We start from the raw sequence: 18,875 nt of genomic DNA on the forward strand, positions 1-18,875 counted from the left end.
CTCCTTTAATACTACATGGTCCACGGTTTCGTAGTAGTTTTTTATCTTAGTTTTGAATAATAATTGTATCGGTGGACTGGAAGAAAAATGAAAAAGAAGGGTGTAATTTATTAGATTTACGTAAATCACAAGTGGGCCTGTGGTCTCGAATTGAAGGCTACGAGTAAAATCGAATCGGACTATCGATGACTACTGACTAGTATGGTAAGGGTAGTACCATGTGTCGCTTATTTATTGATCCCTACTGGAAATTTTAAGACGCTAAAAGACCGAAATATTGTAATATTAGTAGCATTTTCATAATTTTTTTTTCAGATTGTAAACTTAAAATTAACGTTTATAATCTGGGTTTACACTAAATGTGTGAACTTATACTGTTTTAGATGAGTGTCTTCTGGGACTTTTTATAATTTTTGACGCTAATAGACATCGGCGAAAGCATTTGTCAAATGAATTAATCTGAAGCTTATTTCATGCTTCCTTGTGCCATTCATTCAGTTCTATTTAAATACCAATAGGCCAGCATTTGTAGTGCTAATGTTAATAAGCCGGTCCTGTATGTGGTTCTGCAACGAAAATAAAGAAACTTCTTGTTTTCAGCTGGTTTCATATTAATTATTCAAAAGAGGCTATTTATAAACTTAATGGCGGTTATCGGCTCTTTGTAATTTAAATTTACAACATTATTATCAGATTTAAGAGAAATATAAACAATGTTTAATTTGATCAATGATATTGAGGATCGATGAGACAAGTTCAGCCGTTGTCTTGACATTTTATAGACCAGAATTTAGCAATAAGAAGTCGTTGGTATACACATTTGTTTTTTTTACAAAAAAAGAATACATATATGAAAATGGACCTCACATCAGTTAAAATAATTTAAATTGTTTCTATTGTACTGGTAAGGAGAAGAAATAATATTTTGAGATATGTTTTCTTTCTTTCTTTTCTACAGTTCTGGCGAAATCGTTGAATATAATTTCGGTGCTGTATTTCTGTCTTTTCTTCGCTTAAGTTATCCTTCTTTTTTATGCCGTGTTCTAGGATTTTTTAATCTAAATCAGCCTTAGACTGACACATACCTTTGATTGAATTCTTTTTACTTTTTGTTTTTTGGTCGCTTACTTTTATGGTGTTCTTGTCAATTTTTTGTTTAATGTAAATTTCGGTTTATTGTTCTTTGTGTCGCCCATCATTTTAGTGGAATTGAAGTAAAGCGTGGCAATAAAGCAATGGCGGGCGCAATTGGGTCAGAATAGTAAATAGCTATAATTCTGCAAGCAAAAAATGAAATGAATCATGCTCGTGATTATTATGGTTTATCGTATCGTTTAGCTGTGGATATAATTTTTACCAAGAAACGTGTCAGTAGCAGAGAAAGGATGCGTCTAAGATCAGCTTATATTGAAATTGGATTATTTTTATTATTATAAGCAGAAATATAATATATTGTTACAATATAAAGTGGCCAGCAAGGAAACATTTCCCTACGCGCCGCCAATGATTGAATTTAAAATTTTCGAGAATTCATGATTGACACGTGATTTCGGCTACTTTTCACCGCTTACGACGCGAGGTTTTGGATGACTAATTTCATTTTTTCTTTCCTCCGTATCTCAGATACCTAAAGTATCTCAGATACGCCACTAAACAAATACCGAGCTTTCAATTGTTTCGTCAGTTGAGGAGTCAGACAACTTGATATGAAAATACGTCATTTCGTGCACTTCAATATAAATGGAACTGTAGTTACTTTTTTGACTTGCTAGTGCGTTATTAAACGATGTTTTGTATCGTATTTTCGAAATCATATTTCTGCATCGTGTATTAGAACAGGTGAAATAACTGGATTGAATTTTTTTTATTTTTGACAATGAGCTTAGTGTCTTAAGTGTCAGGCTTGATTTTCTTGATTTTGATTGGTTACATATAGTTTTTTCTGTTTTACGTTGTGTGCAAAGTTGAGGAAAATCTATTCATTTTTCAATTGCCAAAAACAGACTGAGGCTTTAAGATTTGAATATGTCTACTACGTTTTCTTGCAATTACTGTGGTCGGTCACAGTATGGAGACACTGAGCAAACAGGAGATGTCAGACAAGAATACCTTGGTACAAGGCTATTTGATATAAGGTAAGACAAAGTGACTGGCTGTTATTCCTTTTCTGTGAGAGTAGTGTCAGCAATTTTTTTAAGGATCAATGATACCGTCAGAAAAGATAACACATTCTTATCAGTATATATTATATACGAATAACAGTACAACTAAAAGACATTACAACGAAGGAACATATTGACAAATATGATTTCTACTCTTTTTATTCTCTCCAGTTATAAGATATAAGCTTCATGACGCCTCGCACATATCACCCGTTATTATTATAAAAACAAGCGTTCATGTGATCTACTTATGAGACATTTCGATCTGAAGTGCATAACATGACGGTAATCTTTAACTAGGAGCCGCGATGCAATTCTCATGCAGTCTGGGCAACGGTTACAGGCGCCCGCGCACAAGGTAAGTGCATCTGACCTGGCGGCAGGTTGAAGGGCGACGTCGCCGTGGTCGAAAGGGGGCCCAGAAGGGGGGTCGATAGTCGCACTTCCGTTCTTCTAAGAAGAGACGCTCTTCTAATTTTTTAGTGTCTGAAGTTGACACCGCATCGTGGGAATGTTTGCGCTTACGGCGTATGATTGTTCGGCCGTACGGAGTGTTGGACGATCTAAAGAGAACTTTATGTTAACGACCGTATGTTGTGATCAAATCTAGAAGAAATATCATGTTTTCGTAAGGAAATCCGTTAAGTTGGTTTATCGCGTTCCTGCTCATTCAACAGTTCTTTTAATTCGAAAGTTCTTTCTTTTTAACTCTTTATTTCTTATAACAAATAATAATATATGAGGGTGCTTAAGTTGCTGACTAACTGTTCCCTATGTGTACCCTCTTTTTTCCTTTTAAATGGTAGTCTCATTCATTTCTCTCTATTCTGCTTATTTATTATTAATATCATATTTTTAACCGATAATTATCTATATTTAGACTCATTTATTAAGATGATTACTAAAATTACTTCTACTAATTTTATATTTAAATTAATATTCCAAATCATTAGACCAATAGTTCCAAGGTGAATATTTCCTTATACAAGTAATTTTTGCTTCAATGTACACACAAAATCTAAAATAAGTGTATCGGCTACAGGGCAAACAAACTAACTTTTTTTATATATAACAATTATATTGAAAATAATAAAGGTTTTTATTCTTCGCAAGGCAGATAGATCTATTCTTTCATCTATTATTTATTTTAATACCTATTATTTTATAATATATGTTCTACATTATGTCTACCATGGCCTTATCATTTTTATCGTTTTGATTAGTAGTAGTTAAAAATAAGCTTTGTTTTGCTAATTGTTTATATCGATATTTCAGGATTAGAACAGAATTCTTTAATTAATAGAAACATGAATTTAAAGGTATAAATAACTTTATACTCTCAAATCGTTTGAGTTTAGTATTTTTGAATAGAACACCGCCTATAAATAATATAACAAATACAATGTTACTGGTTTGAGCATTTGCAGTTCACCACTTTATTAGATTTTAGTTATAATTCTACACCCTGTATAACGTAAATTATGAACCATCAGACCCGGACGAATTATTTATTAAAGCAAAGTCCATTCACCCAATATCTATTGTCTTCACCGCGGTGAACTTCTTACCTGGACTTGCGGTTGGGTATACCGATACCCCAGACATTATAATTATTGACTACACGAAAAGGCGAAAAATTTATATTTAATTTAACAAGATACTTTGGCAAATCCTTAATGTTGTTTCTCTTTGTTTCAGGATGCAAAATCAAGGCTCTCCGTGCAAAGACCAACACTTACATCAAGACCCCGGTTAGAGGCGAAGAACCGGTGTTTGTCGTGACAGGACGCAAGGAGGATGTCGCCAAAGCCAAACGAGAAATTCTTTCAGCAGCAGAGCATTTCTCACAGATTAGAGCTTCCCGAAAAAACAATTTAGCTGGATTAGGTTCAGGCGCCAGCACACCACCAGGCCCACCAGCTAATATCCCCGGTCACGTTACCATCCAAGTAAGAGTACCTTACCGCGTAGTCGGTCTGGTAGTCGGACCCAAGGGGGCTACCATCAAGAGAATTCAACACCAAACTCACACATACATCGTCACACCCAGCCGTGATAAAGAACCAGTATTTGAAGTTACCGGATTGCCAGAAAGTGTAGAAGCAGCCAGAAGAGAAATCGAAGCTCATATCGCCATGCGTACTGGCAATGGAACTACCATCAACGGCTTGCAGGGTTTAAACGGATTAGACGATACTGATCTGATTGCTTCCTTGTATAAATCTGGTCTGAGTTCCCTTCTCAATTACATGGAGCCCACTACAGATACATTTCCGACAATGACATCTTCAACCGGTAGCAGTGGAGCTTTTTCTAGTTCAGGCTCGTGCTCGAGCAGTTCCTCCAGCAGCGGCGGCAGGGACCTCGGAGCGATCTGGAGCTCCAACGACAGAGATGAAGGTCTAGGTGATTCCCCCAGCTTCGATACATCCACAGCGCTGTCGAGCATCTGGTCATATCCAACTGTGTCAGCTCCATCGAGACCATCACCAGCCAACAGCACAAGCCCCGCAGATTCATTGCTCAGCTCAACCACCAAATGCTTAGTGTGCACCGATGCCAAAGTAACGCACGCATTGGTACCCTGCGGCCATAATTTCTTCTGTATGGATTGTGCGACTAGAGTATGTGAGGGCAGCGAGTCTCAATGTCCAGTTTGCTCCCTTCCTGCTATACAAGCGATCCGCATCTACTCGCCCAACCCTTAAGCCCATCATCGGCCACTGATCGATCTCGCTCCAACCACCTCCGCATTCCCTGGGCGCGTATGCCCCGTGTTCAACTTCAGCTTCGGTACCGCTCTTAACTTCACCCTCACGAACATACAACGAATGCTAAATTTTCTACTTTTAGTCTTAGTTTATTTTCTTATACTTTCGGAATCACTTTTTTGTTTTATAATTTGTTATTTTAGGTATAAAATTTATTTTAATCGGTGTGTAGTTAAGAGACTGACCGAATTGAAGCGTAGTCATCTTCTAATGCCAGTTTAAACAGTTTCTTTTATATTGTATCACGGTTTTGATAGTATTAGAGTTATATTGGTTTATTTTATATTTTTACTTTTGTGTATGTATTCTAATTTCGTCGTTTATAAGCGTAAACATAAAAAAGACAAGACGCTACACTACAATTAGAATTTTATGATACCGGTAAGTGTTTCGTTATTTTTTTAAATATATTTTTTTAAGTTTCGCCATGTGAAGTGTCACATTATGAAAGTCTGAAAACAGCAATTCTCAAAATATTATTTAAGATATAAAACTGAAAAATTTTAAAATAATATATGGATAAAAAACATAGCAAAAATAATAAAAAATATATATGATAACTGAAGTGAGAATTAGTTTGGTAGTCTGAAAGAAAGATGCCTGGTTGTGCGGTGAGAATAATGCAAATTTAGCAAGGTTGGAAGCAGGGGCCACTAAACACATCGCTTGCCAACATCCTGTACATTCTCATTCATTTGTTGTAACAATAAAATGGTTTCGTTGTATTAAAATCTTCAACAAAATTTTACTATCTATACCCACTACAAGGATTGGATACCACCTTACGAACATAATTTAACAATTTACAATGAACGGCTTAACAGAGTTCTTTCAAACTGCAATCTTGTTGAATCTATTAGTTTACAAATACCATCATTAAGTAATAGTAGAAGTGCTTTATATTCTTTTTAATAACTCAATCCAATTCTTTAATTTTATTAAAAAAATTTGACCAGTATTAACTAATACTCAAATCTCTCTGACTGCGCCAATTTTGTAAAAGTTACATTTAACTCTCACATTAGCGGGAGTGTAGGTTTGCAAGATTTTGAGAATGTAGGGGATATTGGCGGCGTCTGGAGATTGGTAGGGGGCCTCACGGCTGTGATCAATGCCAAAACTGCCACTCGCCGCTTCGCAAGTCGTCGGAAAGGAGTACACCCCCCTAATAACGAAATACATATCCCTTATTGTTAGTTGATCAGTGGTTGTTGCTATTGTTCTGTTATGTGATGTGATACATATATTTCTATATTTCTATAAGTTGTGAGAGATTTTATAATGTAATATAAATTATTTATATTGTGTAACTCTACTGGAACACCGGCAGTCTTGCGATGCGGCTTTTGATAGTTAATAAAAAACTGAATTATGTCCCAACAGGGCCCATCAGCTAAATATTTATTAGATAAATTTGAATTTTGGTCCAACTTGAACGGTTCGTCAATTCTTTTGGGGATTTTTGGCTTAGGCTTGTGATTATTTATGGCAGCATCATTATTACGTAGAAGTATTAAGATTCTTAAACCCCCAAACTGTAAATCTAAAAAAGGATCAATTTTGTTCAGTATTTTTAACTTTCATTCAGAAGTATTAAATTCTGTTTTGAGTATCCCAGTGAAAAGTATTTAATAAGTATTATTGTGATTAGATCAGCTTTTTGTATCAAAAGATTAAGAATTGATCACGTGTAGAATTTACGAACCTATAAATACAGAAGAGGCACCTACAAAGCACATGGTTAAGGAATAATAAGAAAGACACATAAATACTAATGACATATAATGTAAAAATCTTTAGTTTGTTCCATTTTAAATTTTAAATTTTCTTTAACTGGTTGGAGACCTAACCAACTAGTGCTATGTAGTGCAGCCCTTTATGAACAAAATTAAATATTAAAATAATATAGAATTTAGCGTGGCCCCCTTTCCTGCGCCACTTGCTTGGATCCTTCAGTATTCACATGTCACCCCTTACCCCGGTTCGTCCGGGTTGTTTTTTTCGTGCATTTCTCCCCTTGCCTGCACTTTTTTTAGTAGACAATTTAGGCCTCACCCTAGGGTCGGATTATCCTAGGCGACGGATAGTGGGACCATTCATTATCCACTATTTTTAATATGCACACAAAGACATATGATGCGCATAGAAATCGTAATATAAAGGGTAAAGGGTAGTGCTGTTTTGCATATCTACATTACTAATTTTGTATTTATTGGGATTGAAAATACCATTTTATTGCAGTCAACTGTAGCCCGAAAGTTGTTATTTTTTTATTACAATATGTAGCTGTTTATGCCTCTACAAAGTAAAACCATCCAAGACTGTATTTAACTATTTTCATCATACGCATCAGTTTTTCATCTGATAAGCTTCTTTTAGTCCAAAAATATAATACTTAATTTCTCGAAATTATCCTATGTCTATTTTTTTATCACATAAACAGCTTTGTTACATTTTTTGATCGAATAGTTTTGACTCAAGAATCATTCTGTTTTCCTTATGACTAACTGATCAGTTTATATCTTCCACCTTTCTCTTATTTCTCTTCGTCGCCATATTTATTTTGGTGACAGTATATTAATTGTTTCAAGTTCTTCCAATTCATTTTATCGTTACTATCGTTACGTTTATGGGCACTTTTGCAATAAGTTTTTTTTTTATTTCTGCACAGTACCTATACATGGAATATATTTTAATATACAAACGTTTGTAACTCTTCAAGCCACTTAAACTAAATCAACTGTATCGCTTGTGGTTCCTTCACAGTGCCAAGAGCTCCTTTGAGATTTGAAATTTTTTTTAGATAATCTGTTGGAATTACTTAAACATCTACATCGCACGCGTCGTGTAAGCATCAACATGTCTTTGAAGGCCTTTTAGATGTAGTGGTTATGATGTGTCGATGATAGGATAGCCGTTCTCTAGAAAATGGTCTATCGAAACTCAATGCCTGGCGCAGACTGGCTTTCATGCGCTTATATACCTATTAAATATATATTAAGAAACTATATTTTGTTTTTATTTATTTTTTTATTGTAGAATTGGAAAAAATCGTTATTAGATATTATATAAATTTATATATATTTTATTATTATTATTGCTTAGCCAGTCTGAGTCAGTCTGAGAATAGTTCGTGACTTAGTTTTGTTTGTACGTTTGTATATAAGTTGTTGTTTTATAACTATAATACCATATTATTACAATTATTATTTTATTTTTTTACATATTTTTGTGAAGATATTTAACTATGAATGTTAGTACAAGTACATGTCCACAGTTGAGTGCAGAATGACTGTTTGAGAGTACGCTGCTGACCTCAACACATCACAGGATTTATTACAAATGGATCCAGATATTCTGGATGCCTTTGGTATTAATGTATGTCCTTTAGGTTTAGTTTTACTGTATTCTAAACTATGTTTTTAACTATTATTCATTGTAATGCTATTTTCTGATCCATTTTAATAAAGATTAAAAAATAAATTTTAAGTTTTATAAATTGCATATAGTTTTATAATTGCTTTCAAATTCGTCAGTTCTTTAATGAATTGGTTTACTCAAAAGTTTATATTTTTGTAAATTTTATAACATCTATCAACTCTTCAAGCTTCCATAGACACTTGAGCTTTCACAATAGTTCTAATTAGTAATTGTTTTAGAGTATAACTTCTTAGACATTTGGATGTCGAAACGAAGTTGGATGACTTTAAAAATTAAATTCCTTACAACATTGAAAGTTTAATATATATAATCCTTAATGCGTTCTTTGACATTTTCTCAATAAATTTTTACAGTAATATTCACGATAAAACTACAATGACATTGACAGTTTTATAACCTAGATCCAATTTATACGAGAGTATCAACTTTGTTCAAAAGAATAATAACAATGAACATAGCTTTCTTAGATACTTAGAAGTAGTCTTGATGTTAGATCAAGGCTTTGGCTTTTACAGCAAACACCTTCATTCGTACGGTGTGTATGTAGTTTCATTTTGCGCAATTGCTCATGATTCATCAACAGGACCAAAAGCTAGGCAATAAATAATACAGTATTTCAATAGAGCTACGCAAGTTCAATATTAAATTTAATAACTACGAGTAGAACATTTCTCCAAGACAAAATATTTTGACATTTAAAAACAAATAGTGAAATCTAAACCGCAGTGTCTCTTGCGCTGATCTAAGCTAAAATGTTTAAACAAAACTATACATAAGTTTAGAATATAGTATGAAAGGAGTTTAAAGGTCGAAATTAAATCCTGTGTTGGTTTAAGGGATGCTGTGAATAGTATAATTACATTTTTAATTAGTTATATATTTATATTGATATTTTAGACAAAAAGTATCCTGGAAGTGATTTCTTTTTTGTAATTTTTTATTGGTTTTTGAATATTAAATGTATAAGTGTGTTTTCTATTTAGAAATTTATAAATTAGTACGAATTTTTTAAATAGTGACTGACCTTACGCTTAAGCGGTCTCAATCTAGAGGGCAGTGAAAGTCGGGGGGCGGTAAATTTTTTTCTAATATTTAGATGCTGAGTACGAAACAAGACTACACCGCCAATAGCCACTTTGACTGAACCTTGGAGCGCTAGCAAAATAATAATTAAGATTTTTGACTTTTTTTATATAAATTTAATTGCTACCAAATAAAATTTTCGTGATTTATATTTTTTGTTTTTTTTTATTTTCCTTTTTTGCTATCTCGGTTATGGCAACTGTTTAAACACAAAAATTGGTCCTTCGATAAATATGATGCACTAACAGCTTTTAAGAAATGTTTCAATATTTTAATATCGTTTTCGTTGAGTACAATAAACAATCCTTGGGACAGTTTTCAAGTACTACATAGAACCTTTTTGAAACGAAAGGTTCTACAGAAAATGTGATTTTTTTCTTTTGATCATAATAAGGACCAAAAAAATGTTTTCTGTTTCACCACGATAGGCCCTTTGTTAGATATGGAGATAAGACAGTAATGTTGTGAAAATCACAAATTCCCTCTGAAGGCATAATCAATCTTACTAGTTCTGATTTATATGACTCTATGTTTCGTGCTGTTTGCACCGATTCACTCTCTTCATTACATCGTCGACAAATGATAAATGTCTAAAATATATACATATTATTAAACAGTAAGTAATCTAATTAGCGATCTGTATCGTCTTGATGGTTGGAAACCGTTCATATACACAATATTATGAGTTATAATAACTTAAAAGATCTCAACTCAAGGGTTCGCCATGTTCATATTTTGAAAAAATTGGAAAATATGTGGATTAAAGTTACAAAAACAACGTAAAACTAGAACTGTAACCATTTTAAGGGAAAGCCCTAATCCATCTATTTATATTTCAAGACTTCAAACATGACTACTTTTTAAAGTCTGTTTATCAGAACTTACAGTTTTTCCTTTTCTTAAGCTGACATTCTGATCCACTGATAAACACCAATCTCGGACATTTCTATATTTTCAATGAGCCATTGAAAAATCCCTTAATTCATTGAAATGTAAAAAACTAGTATTAAAATTGTTAACATTAATCTAAAAGATTTACTACTCTTTCGTTTGTTTTTATGGAGTTGGACAAGAATTAATTACAAATCAGTTATGTGGAGTATCTCTTTACAAAGCTGTGGAAAAAATGCTTGATTATCAAACTTCGCGTGTCCTTTGTTGCTCGAGTCACCACAATCATTCGGAGATATAATAAGTGTCTCTTTGTTTAGATAACGACGCCGACTTTACTTAGAAGCAAAGCATTTTACTACTAACACATATTACATAAAGACACAAAATTCAAAATGACAATGAAAAAGGTATAAACGATAAAGCGTCACCAATTTTGTTTTCAGACATGTTTGCCATCCGAAAATTAGAAATTTTTTGTTTTTCATTATACGAGACCACCGCTTCGTTGTGTTCCCGCATGGTTACGTTAGTCGTTGGGTGTTGTTCTTCATTCCCTGCATGTTAGTGAGTACTGTAGTCTCTAGAATAGCTCACAAGGCACAATTTATATTAAACATTTATAGAAAAAAATAAGCAAAAAAACATGAAAAGAAGAAAATCGCGTTTTATATTTTATAATATCATAAGAAGATATTTTAGTACGCGTGTAATAGTAGATGTAGCAACTTTAAATGACATTTTTTCAGTATATATATGTTATAATAAAATAAGTAATGTATAATGCTCAATAAGGTTGATGGCGAGTGAAGTATGGGGATTCTCGAACTAAAACCAACCACTTGCGCTAACTATATCTCAAAATCTCATATAATAAATATAACAATATTGGCATCCAAAAATGGTTTCTTAAATGCAATGTGTACTTATCTTCCATATAACATTTCTACTATCCACATTAACACAAAAAAATCACTTCATTGTTCACAAGACTGTGTTGTTTATCTTTATGTCTTCAAATTCTCACTGTCATACAACGGTAAGTTTGTCCAACGTAGTAAAACTCTATATTCTCTCTAGGTGCATTTACTAAAAAATATTTCTCAGTATACTGTATATATAAGTATACGTATATCTTTTGAAGTAAATGACTGCCAAAGTTTGTTTAGTTTAAACATGGGAAATAAATAATGCAGTCCATAGAGATTTTTTTCCGGATTAGTCGCTGGAAGCAGTATTTTCTGCGTTTTCTTTGTTCTTGATTAACGATTTCCCGTATTTTCTTTTGTAAAATGAATCATTAAAGATCATGCCAAGACCCTATGATTATCCCAGAAATTTTCAACAGTGTATTGTTTCTCTAATTTTACTTACTTTCAAAATTAGTCTTAGTTACTTCATATATCAAAGGCATTGATCTTATTTAACATTACATTTAATGTTCGTGTGTCTGTTGTACCTATACCTTCCAATTTGTATTTTAATTTTGTTGATGTACTAAATGTTTGTGGCCATAATGATGAAAAAAATGTACAATTCTATAACGTTTGTCATGGGTGATTTGGTGAAATGCTTGTTATCTACGAAGTAGACTGAATTATCGAAACTATAGTCCCATATTTATATATCTTACTAGCCATTGTGCTGTCTTTATATTTATTGTCTTCACACATTATTATATATGTTTACTTAGTCCTTTCTTGTAATTCAGGGACATATTCCCCCTCCACCTCATGTCAAGCCTTTAGGATCTATTCTAAGCATATTTGTATTCATGTTACATGTTAAATTATATTCTTTTAGAGTTTATATTTGATACAGATATGTGCTAAAATGACAGAAATAATTAATGAACAAAAACCTCATTTGTATTAAGAATATTTTTTGGGATACAGTACAAAGCTGTTCTATTCTATATGTATGTAGCAGTTTAAGTATATTCAAGAGTTAATACGTTGGTCAGACATGTCGCAATATGAAAGTAAGTATTAACAAACATTAACCTCATTAATGATAAATGCAGTGGAAATACATTTGTTACAAAATCTACTATTGAATTAAAATCTTTATTATATATTTTTGAGGTATAGTATTAAGCTAAGCCGTCTTTTGTTCGAGAATCCTTTTAAAGTTTTCGGGTCGTAGAACGGCGCCATGTAGTTGGATTTTCTAGGTTAGGTAGTCAATGTGAAACTATATAGGCAAGTTTGGCGTGCGCCGTTCTCTAGGGCACGACTTTTACGAGGGTGCTGCAGCAACCGATGGTTTTACTAAAAGTCTTCCCGCCCGAAATCATCTAACACATTTTTGAAAATCATACTCATTTTCATTAAATATTGTTAAATATTCCAAATTAATAATACTAGCTAATGGTGTCGAAAATGTAAAGTGTTCTTTTGACAGATAAATTTTATTTACAGCAATTAAAATTTCCGAATATCATCAAACAAGATTAGCACCATTTGCCAAATTTATATTGATTAAATAAAAGTTATCTTCTATACAATAGATAAGAAATGCAGCTTTAATATTTATTACTTATATTTCATATATGTAATATAACCATTTTAAAACACAATTGTCTAAATTTGGATTTTCTAGCTCCCTTAATCTTTTTCGGTCTTTACCGCACTCACTTTCACTGTTAAGAATTTTTTATTTATTCTTCAAGTAGGTGGATAATGTGTTAGGAGGAATTCCAAAGTCCTTGGCAATCTCAGATTTTTTCTTCGTCCCCTTTTCTACTTCTTTAACTGTCGCTATTTTATCCGATTACGTCAAAGTTTTGTATGTTCGAAGTTTACCATGTGACGATATATTCGCTCATTACGAAGTGGCACACTGACGTGATTTGCTGTGATTGACAACGCCAACGCAACCCAACTGAAGGGGTGTGAACAGGAAAGAATACTACCTCTTTTCGCGGAAATTTCCAGCATGAAATCGGCATTTTGAACTTGTAGAAAAGTTCGAATTATTCACGACTTTTTACCATTACTTATATAGAAAATGCTAGGGACCAGGATAAATATTCGAATTAAAGAAGATTTCGAATTAGCGACGTTCGAATTAAGCAGGTTCCACTGTATTTCAAAGATACCAATAAACGTACATTTGTATGCCAAGGAGGTAATTTCTATAAAATATTTGGGATCAAATATAAACAGCAAGTGTAATTCAAAAAAAGAAATTCTATCAACAAGCATGAACAAAAAAACATTTTTTACGAGATTAGATCTTAGGGCCCCCGCTTACTAAGCAACCTGGTAGTTTTATCCGTTTCTTAAAGTGATATGGACGTGGAAGAGGTCATAATTATTTACCGTTCTCACATTATATTGGTAATTTCTTGACATCCTCGTTTTTTCACTTCTCGATCACTGTATTCTTCAGAAGATATATCCCAAATCTCTTTACGGCTTCAACTTACCGAAATAATTTTTCCGATAGGTCTGCTTGACACGACAAACGTGCGGAGACTGTAAAAACGTTGGAAATAGCTCTGGTTAACACAAGTGCGCGAAGACAGAAGGCAGCCATTTTCATTTTCCTTCAGAATACCCACTGGTCCGCTAGCGGGCGCGTTCTAGTGAGCGGGCTCCCGTAAGCCGTCGGGATACTGCCGTAGCCTGGCTGTGCCTAATGCGTCTTAGCGGTCAGAATCCGAATGATCAGATGTTACGTTTTTTCTGTCTTGCTCTATGACAAAGGTGGACAATGGAATAAGAATTTCATGCCAGAACTCATGGCTGGAAGACCCGAGGAGATGGTATGACCGCTCATACGCAGAAAGAAATCTTTCGTTCAGCTACAATTACCATTTGGATCGCCAATCTTCGAAAGGAGACGGCGCAATAATAACAAGTCATTTATTATAATCTTAAATTGGAAAAATTTCAATTAACGTTCAAAATAGCTGTTATATTGTAAACAGTTTTTTAGAATAAAAACATTTTCACATTCGTGCCTTTTTATATAAGTTTGAGATTATATGTTTCCCTGGCGATTATAACAAAGTCCGTGATCCACTGAAATTAATTTTCCAAAGAGAGTAGGGTATAATACAATTTGTTGAAACTCCAATGATAGACATGCAATAACAGGCGCCCAATTGATACACATCCTAAAATGTCTACTAGACAATATAGCACGATTAGAGAATAATAAACCCAATATAGTGAAATGTATACACGAAAATCTTCAAACTGACTCATTTAATTTTATCTTACTTATCAAACTTTCATTAATAAGCTGGGCAAATGACGTAACTAAACAAGGAGCAACCGCAGCAAATAATAAGTCTAGTTAATTTTCCTTCATTTTCACTTGTGTTTAATACACTTTTAAAAATATGTGGGTTTTCTTGAATTTTGCACATATTTTCGCTGCGTAATTTGTTATATTATTTTCGTTTTTGAAAATCCGGGGATTTTTGAATTTCTCCATAATAAATTTGCATCATAGATATCAGTATTAATCTTTTTGATGTCTCGACTAACTGTCTCTCACTACCACTTTTGATCTTTCCCACTTATATGAGAAATTGGACAACAATAAGTGATTCTTCGTTCTCATTCTCATTTCGAGATTGAACATGCTCTAATCAAAACCTTGGTATTTAGTTACTTCACGTCTATTAGTTACTGTTTTGCAACTGCTTTTTTTAAATAAATCTTTATGGATAAACTATGTAATTCGGATTATTTTTCCGTTTCATGTATCCTAATTTACCTGAACAGTATAAATCGATGATTTCTGGTACAGTGAAAACAAAAACATCATAGATTTCGAAATTTAGATTGAAATAATAAAAATAAATAACGTAAGAAAATAATTTACTCGTAATAAACAGTTTAATTCTAATCTAATATTCACATAACAAATCAAGGCTTTCATAACGTTCTTAATACACCTTCCGGAAGTTCTAAATTTATATGAAATATGTCACCAGCCAGGGAATAGAAAGAGAAAGCGAACATCCTATTAACGTGTTCCAACATCTGTACCAAATTGTTAAAGGCATTAGCGACGGTATAGAAAGACACTGCCACTAACTAAAAATAAACCAAAATAGTGCCAAGAAATGACGAGTTTTGAATACTTTATCTGAGTCTGATGACCAGACAACTTAAAAAGCATTTCTATCACGTTTTTATGGGTACTTGAACAAAATGAGTGGCTTGGAGCGTTAGTTTTGTAGTTTTCCTTTATGTAATTTATTCATGACTAGGCGAAAAAAATTCGTCTCACATTGTTGGCGTCACTTGTAAATTATGTACTTTACATAATTCTAATATTCTTCACATTCAAAAAGTCACAATGGACATATTGGTCTTAGCATTCCCGCGCGGTTTATTCGCAGAAATAACTTTCACAAATTTTGTAAAGGGTTCATTATGACACATTCAGTTTCAAACCAAATTCGATACATTGATTACCACTGTATCTAACAATGTCTGCAGAGCCTCGATACACTTAAAAAAATGTCATATGTAAAAATATAGTTGACATTTTTCAATTTTTAATTTATATATAGTAAAGAGACAGCTTAGTCAATTATTTCTAATTGCCGCTTTTGAGGAAACAATCTTATGGCAATATTTGTTGTCTATCTTCCTCTCGTTTTACCTATTAAGGACGGGAATATACTATTCTTTATCAATAGAGCAAGAGCTGCATTTCTTTATCTCATTTGATGTACAAGAAGTACAAATTACCCATAATTGTTTTTGTATTTTAATATATTGTCTGTCAATAGAGCTCTCATATCATTTTCTGACTAAACTGAAAGCACTCTATCATGATCACACGCGTTTGCTAGATACTTTGCAACTACCGAAGTATACTGATCGTTTAAATCAGCTGTTTGTCTAGGTTGCAATCGCTTGTGACCATGCCAACATAACTTTCATCGATAATTTTGAAATTTAGATAGTTAAATTGGTATATTCGCGCAGATTGATAGGCCAGTTCGTATGATAGACTGAATAAATAATGATTGCTAAAATTACGAATAAGAATAGCTAGGAACTGTGCTTTTCAAACTCGAGTTTTTAGCTGCCGAAAGTGGAAAAATGAGGTTAAGTTGCGTCGAAGAAGTATTTGATTAATATTCAACAGGAAACGGATGATGCTTTAAGTCATATCCCATCGGACTTTCTGGATCGTCCGAAAATATTGGACTCCAAAATCTGTAAAATCCAAGTATACTGCCATTTTAATTTTTGCCTGTTGTGGAATGTGGTATGCGATGGGAGATGACTTAAATTTTGTTATTGACAGAATGAAGAGGCATACATTAAAAATAATCACATGATTGTTTATGTCAATCTTCAAACATATCGTAAAATGTTTTAAACATTGTTTAATGTGGGGCAGTTCGCCATACAAGAAGTTATTTAGAAGAAGTACTTATTAATTATTACCAGCAACATCTTATTAAAAATATTTTTCTATAATACTTTTAAAGGCGATTATATCCCATGGAAAGTATTTACCTGTGTCATTTTATTATAGTTAAATTTATCTTAGCGGAAATCGCCGAAATCTGTTTGTAACTCACATCAATCCGTCTTACAATCTGTAAACCCCATTTTCATAAACATCTTTACTATAAAGAATATTACCACATCACCTTCGCATCTCTTTTTTTACTTTATTTAGTTTCGTTTGGTTCCTTTGGTTTCAAGTTAACTTTGCATTGCTTATTTCTTACTTCTAGGTAGTTGTAAAAAAATTATTTACGTCGCCTACCATAATTTTTTCTGTTTCTTGTTTGATTGATTGATTTTCAGGTCTATGGTAAATTTTTTTTATCAATGTGCACCGCCCATTTTCTTTTTTCGGACTAATGGTATGTTGAGTATTTTGTTGATGTTTAAAGTAGTCGGACTTGTGCAGATACAAAATCTATTTGCACCTCTTGCATAGTCAACATAAGCGATAGAAGATATAAAATCGTCGTATTGAACCATTTTATATATCTGACTTTTCATTCTCTAACACATCATCTCTCTATTCTAACTCTTTATCGTCTTTGCTCTCTTTGCGTTTACGTTATTACGTTTTCTTCATTATTATCTTCATTTCATTTTTTATGTTCTTAATAAGCTGAACATAAAATTTGGCCTCGAAACGATTTGGATATATTTACTATTTTGAGAAATATTTATTTATATAGTTTTCTTAATAAAGAAGCGGATGTTGCTGAAAATTAATTTTTAGAGTTTGCGCTGGTCAATATTTAACATAATATTTTTAAATAACTTCTAGTACATTGGGTAAGCCCGTAATTTTCAAAGGGAAAGATCAAATAAGATATATTTTTCAGATTGTTTCTCATTATGTACTAATTTCCTGATGTAAAAATGTTTGTTCCTAGAAGTTATTAACGTAAAAAATACGAACATACAGGGTGTTTCATGATATATGGGAAACCAATAAGAATTTTGTTAAATACAGAGATTTGTATCACCACCTTCTTTTTACGAAGAAAAAAAACTGCAACTAGCAACTGTAACCTCAGCCACTGGACCTTCGTTTCGTATTTATATGCATATTCATCATCAGTGCTGCTTCGCGGGGTAGCTTCATCTATCACAGATTGACTGCGACTTAAAAATTTTTGCAAATCTCACTGTATATTAGCATATTTTTGAATATACAGGCCTAACTATGAATCTTAAGTAATAATCTATATTTCATATTTACTATATATATGAAAGTTTTTTGAATTAGATTAAGGAAAAAATACATATAGATGTTTTTTAGAAAAAAATACCGTATTTATATAAGTAAAGAAAAATATTTATATAATTAAGATATATCTTTTTGTAGCATCCTGTAAGTGACAATTGCATAGGGTCGCAGGTTCAGCTGTTACGAGGTTTCATAGGGTTGTAATAATATCAAAAATAACTAGTGATGAGCTGATCGGATCATCAGTGAATCGGTGAGTCGGATTTCCTAATACTGAATACTGAGTATTAAATACCTAAATAATCAAAAACATCACGTAAACAAGCAACTACGTCATTAGCATAACATTGCAGCAATTATCGGTTATCACAATATAGAGATGTTTCAAAGTTAACTTCAAATTTGACCTAGAAAAAAATCGGATCCAAATCCACCGATTCACAAAATAAACCGAGTTCGCCGTCACTACATGTAACCAAAAAAATATATATATAAATTTTAAAAAATCCGTGGGCAATGACATCCTACACAAATCTTATCAACAAAAGATGGTCTACCACTTCTGGTACGCCAGCTAGGTTTGTTGACAGGATTTTTCAAAATATTTAAATCACATAAAAACATTTTCCATACTTTAGATAGAGTATACTAACATTTTATAACCATAATACGTAACTTTCCATAGGAAATAACAGTACTTTCCATTTGCATATGTGTACCACCAGCAAATATCGAGATCACTGAGTTTCACTGAAGTGTAATCAATAACAGGATACCCGATTTTTTTCATGACTAAAGAAGGCAAACGGCTCATGAACACTATTGGATT

General features: G+C 32.9%; 1 protein-coding gene across 1 annotated transcript in view; it reads left to right on the top strand.

Annotated features, from left to right (window-relative positions):
* Positions 1 to 9,608, top strand: part of LOC140450585 (RNA-binding protein MEX3B) — a 172,382-nt gene extending 162,774 nt beyond the window's left edge. The window contains exon 2 of the mRNA XM_072544243.1: positions 3,861 to 9,608. Coding sequence (XP_072400344.1) covers positions 3,861 to 4,870 — 1,010 coding nt within the window. The 3' untranslated portion in view covers positions 4,871 to 9,608. The remainder of the gene's footprint in view (positions 1 to 3,860) is intronic.
* Positions 9,609 to 18,875: the final 9,267 nt, after the last annotated feature.

This window comes from Diabrotica undecimpunctata, chromosome 1, assembly GCF_040954645.1.
Source record: "Diabrotica undecimpunctata isolate CICGRU chromosome 1, icDiaUnde3, whole genome shotgun sequence".
NCBI classification, from domain to species: Eukaryota; Metazoa; Arthropoda; class Insecta; order Coleoptera; family Chrysomelidae; genus Diabrotica; species Diabrotica undecimpunctata.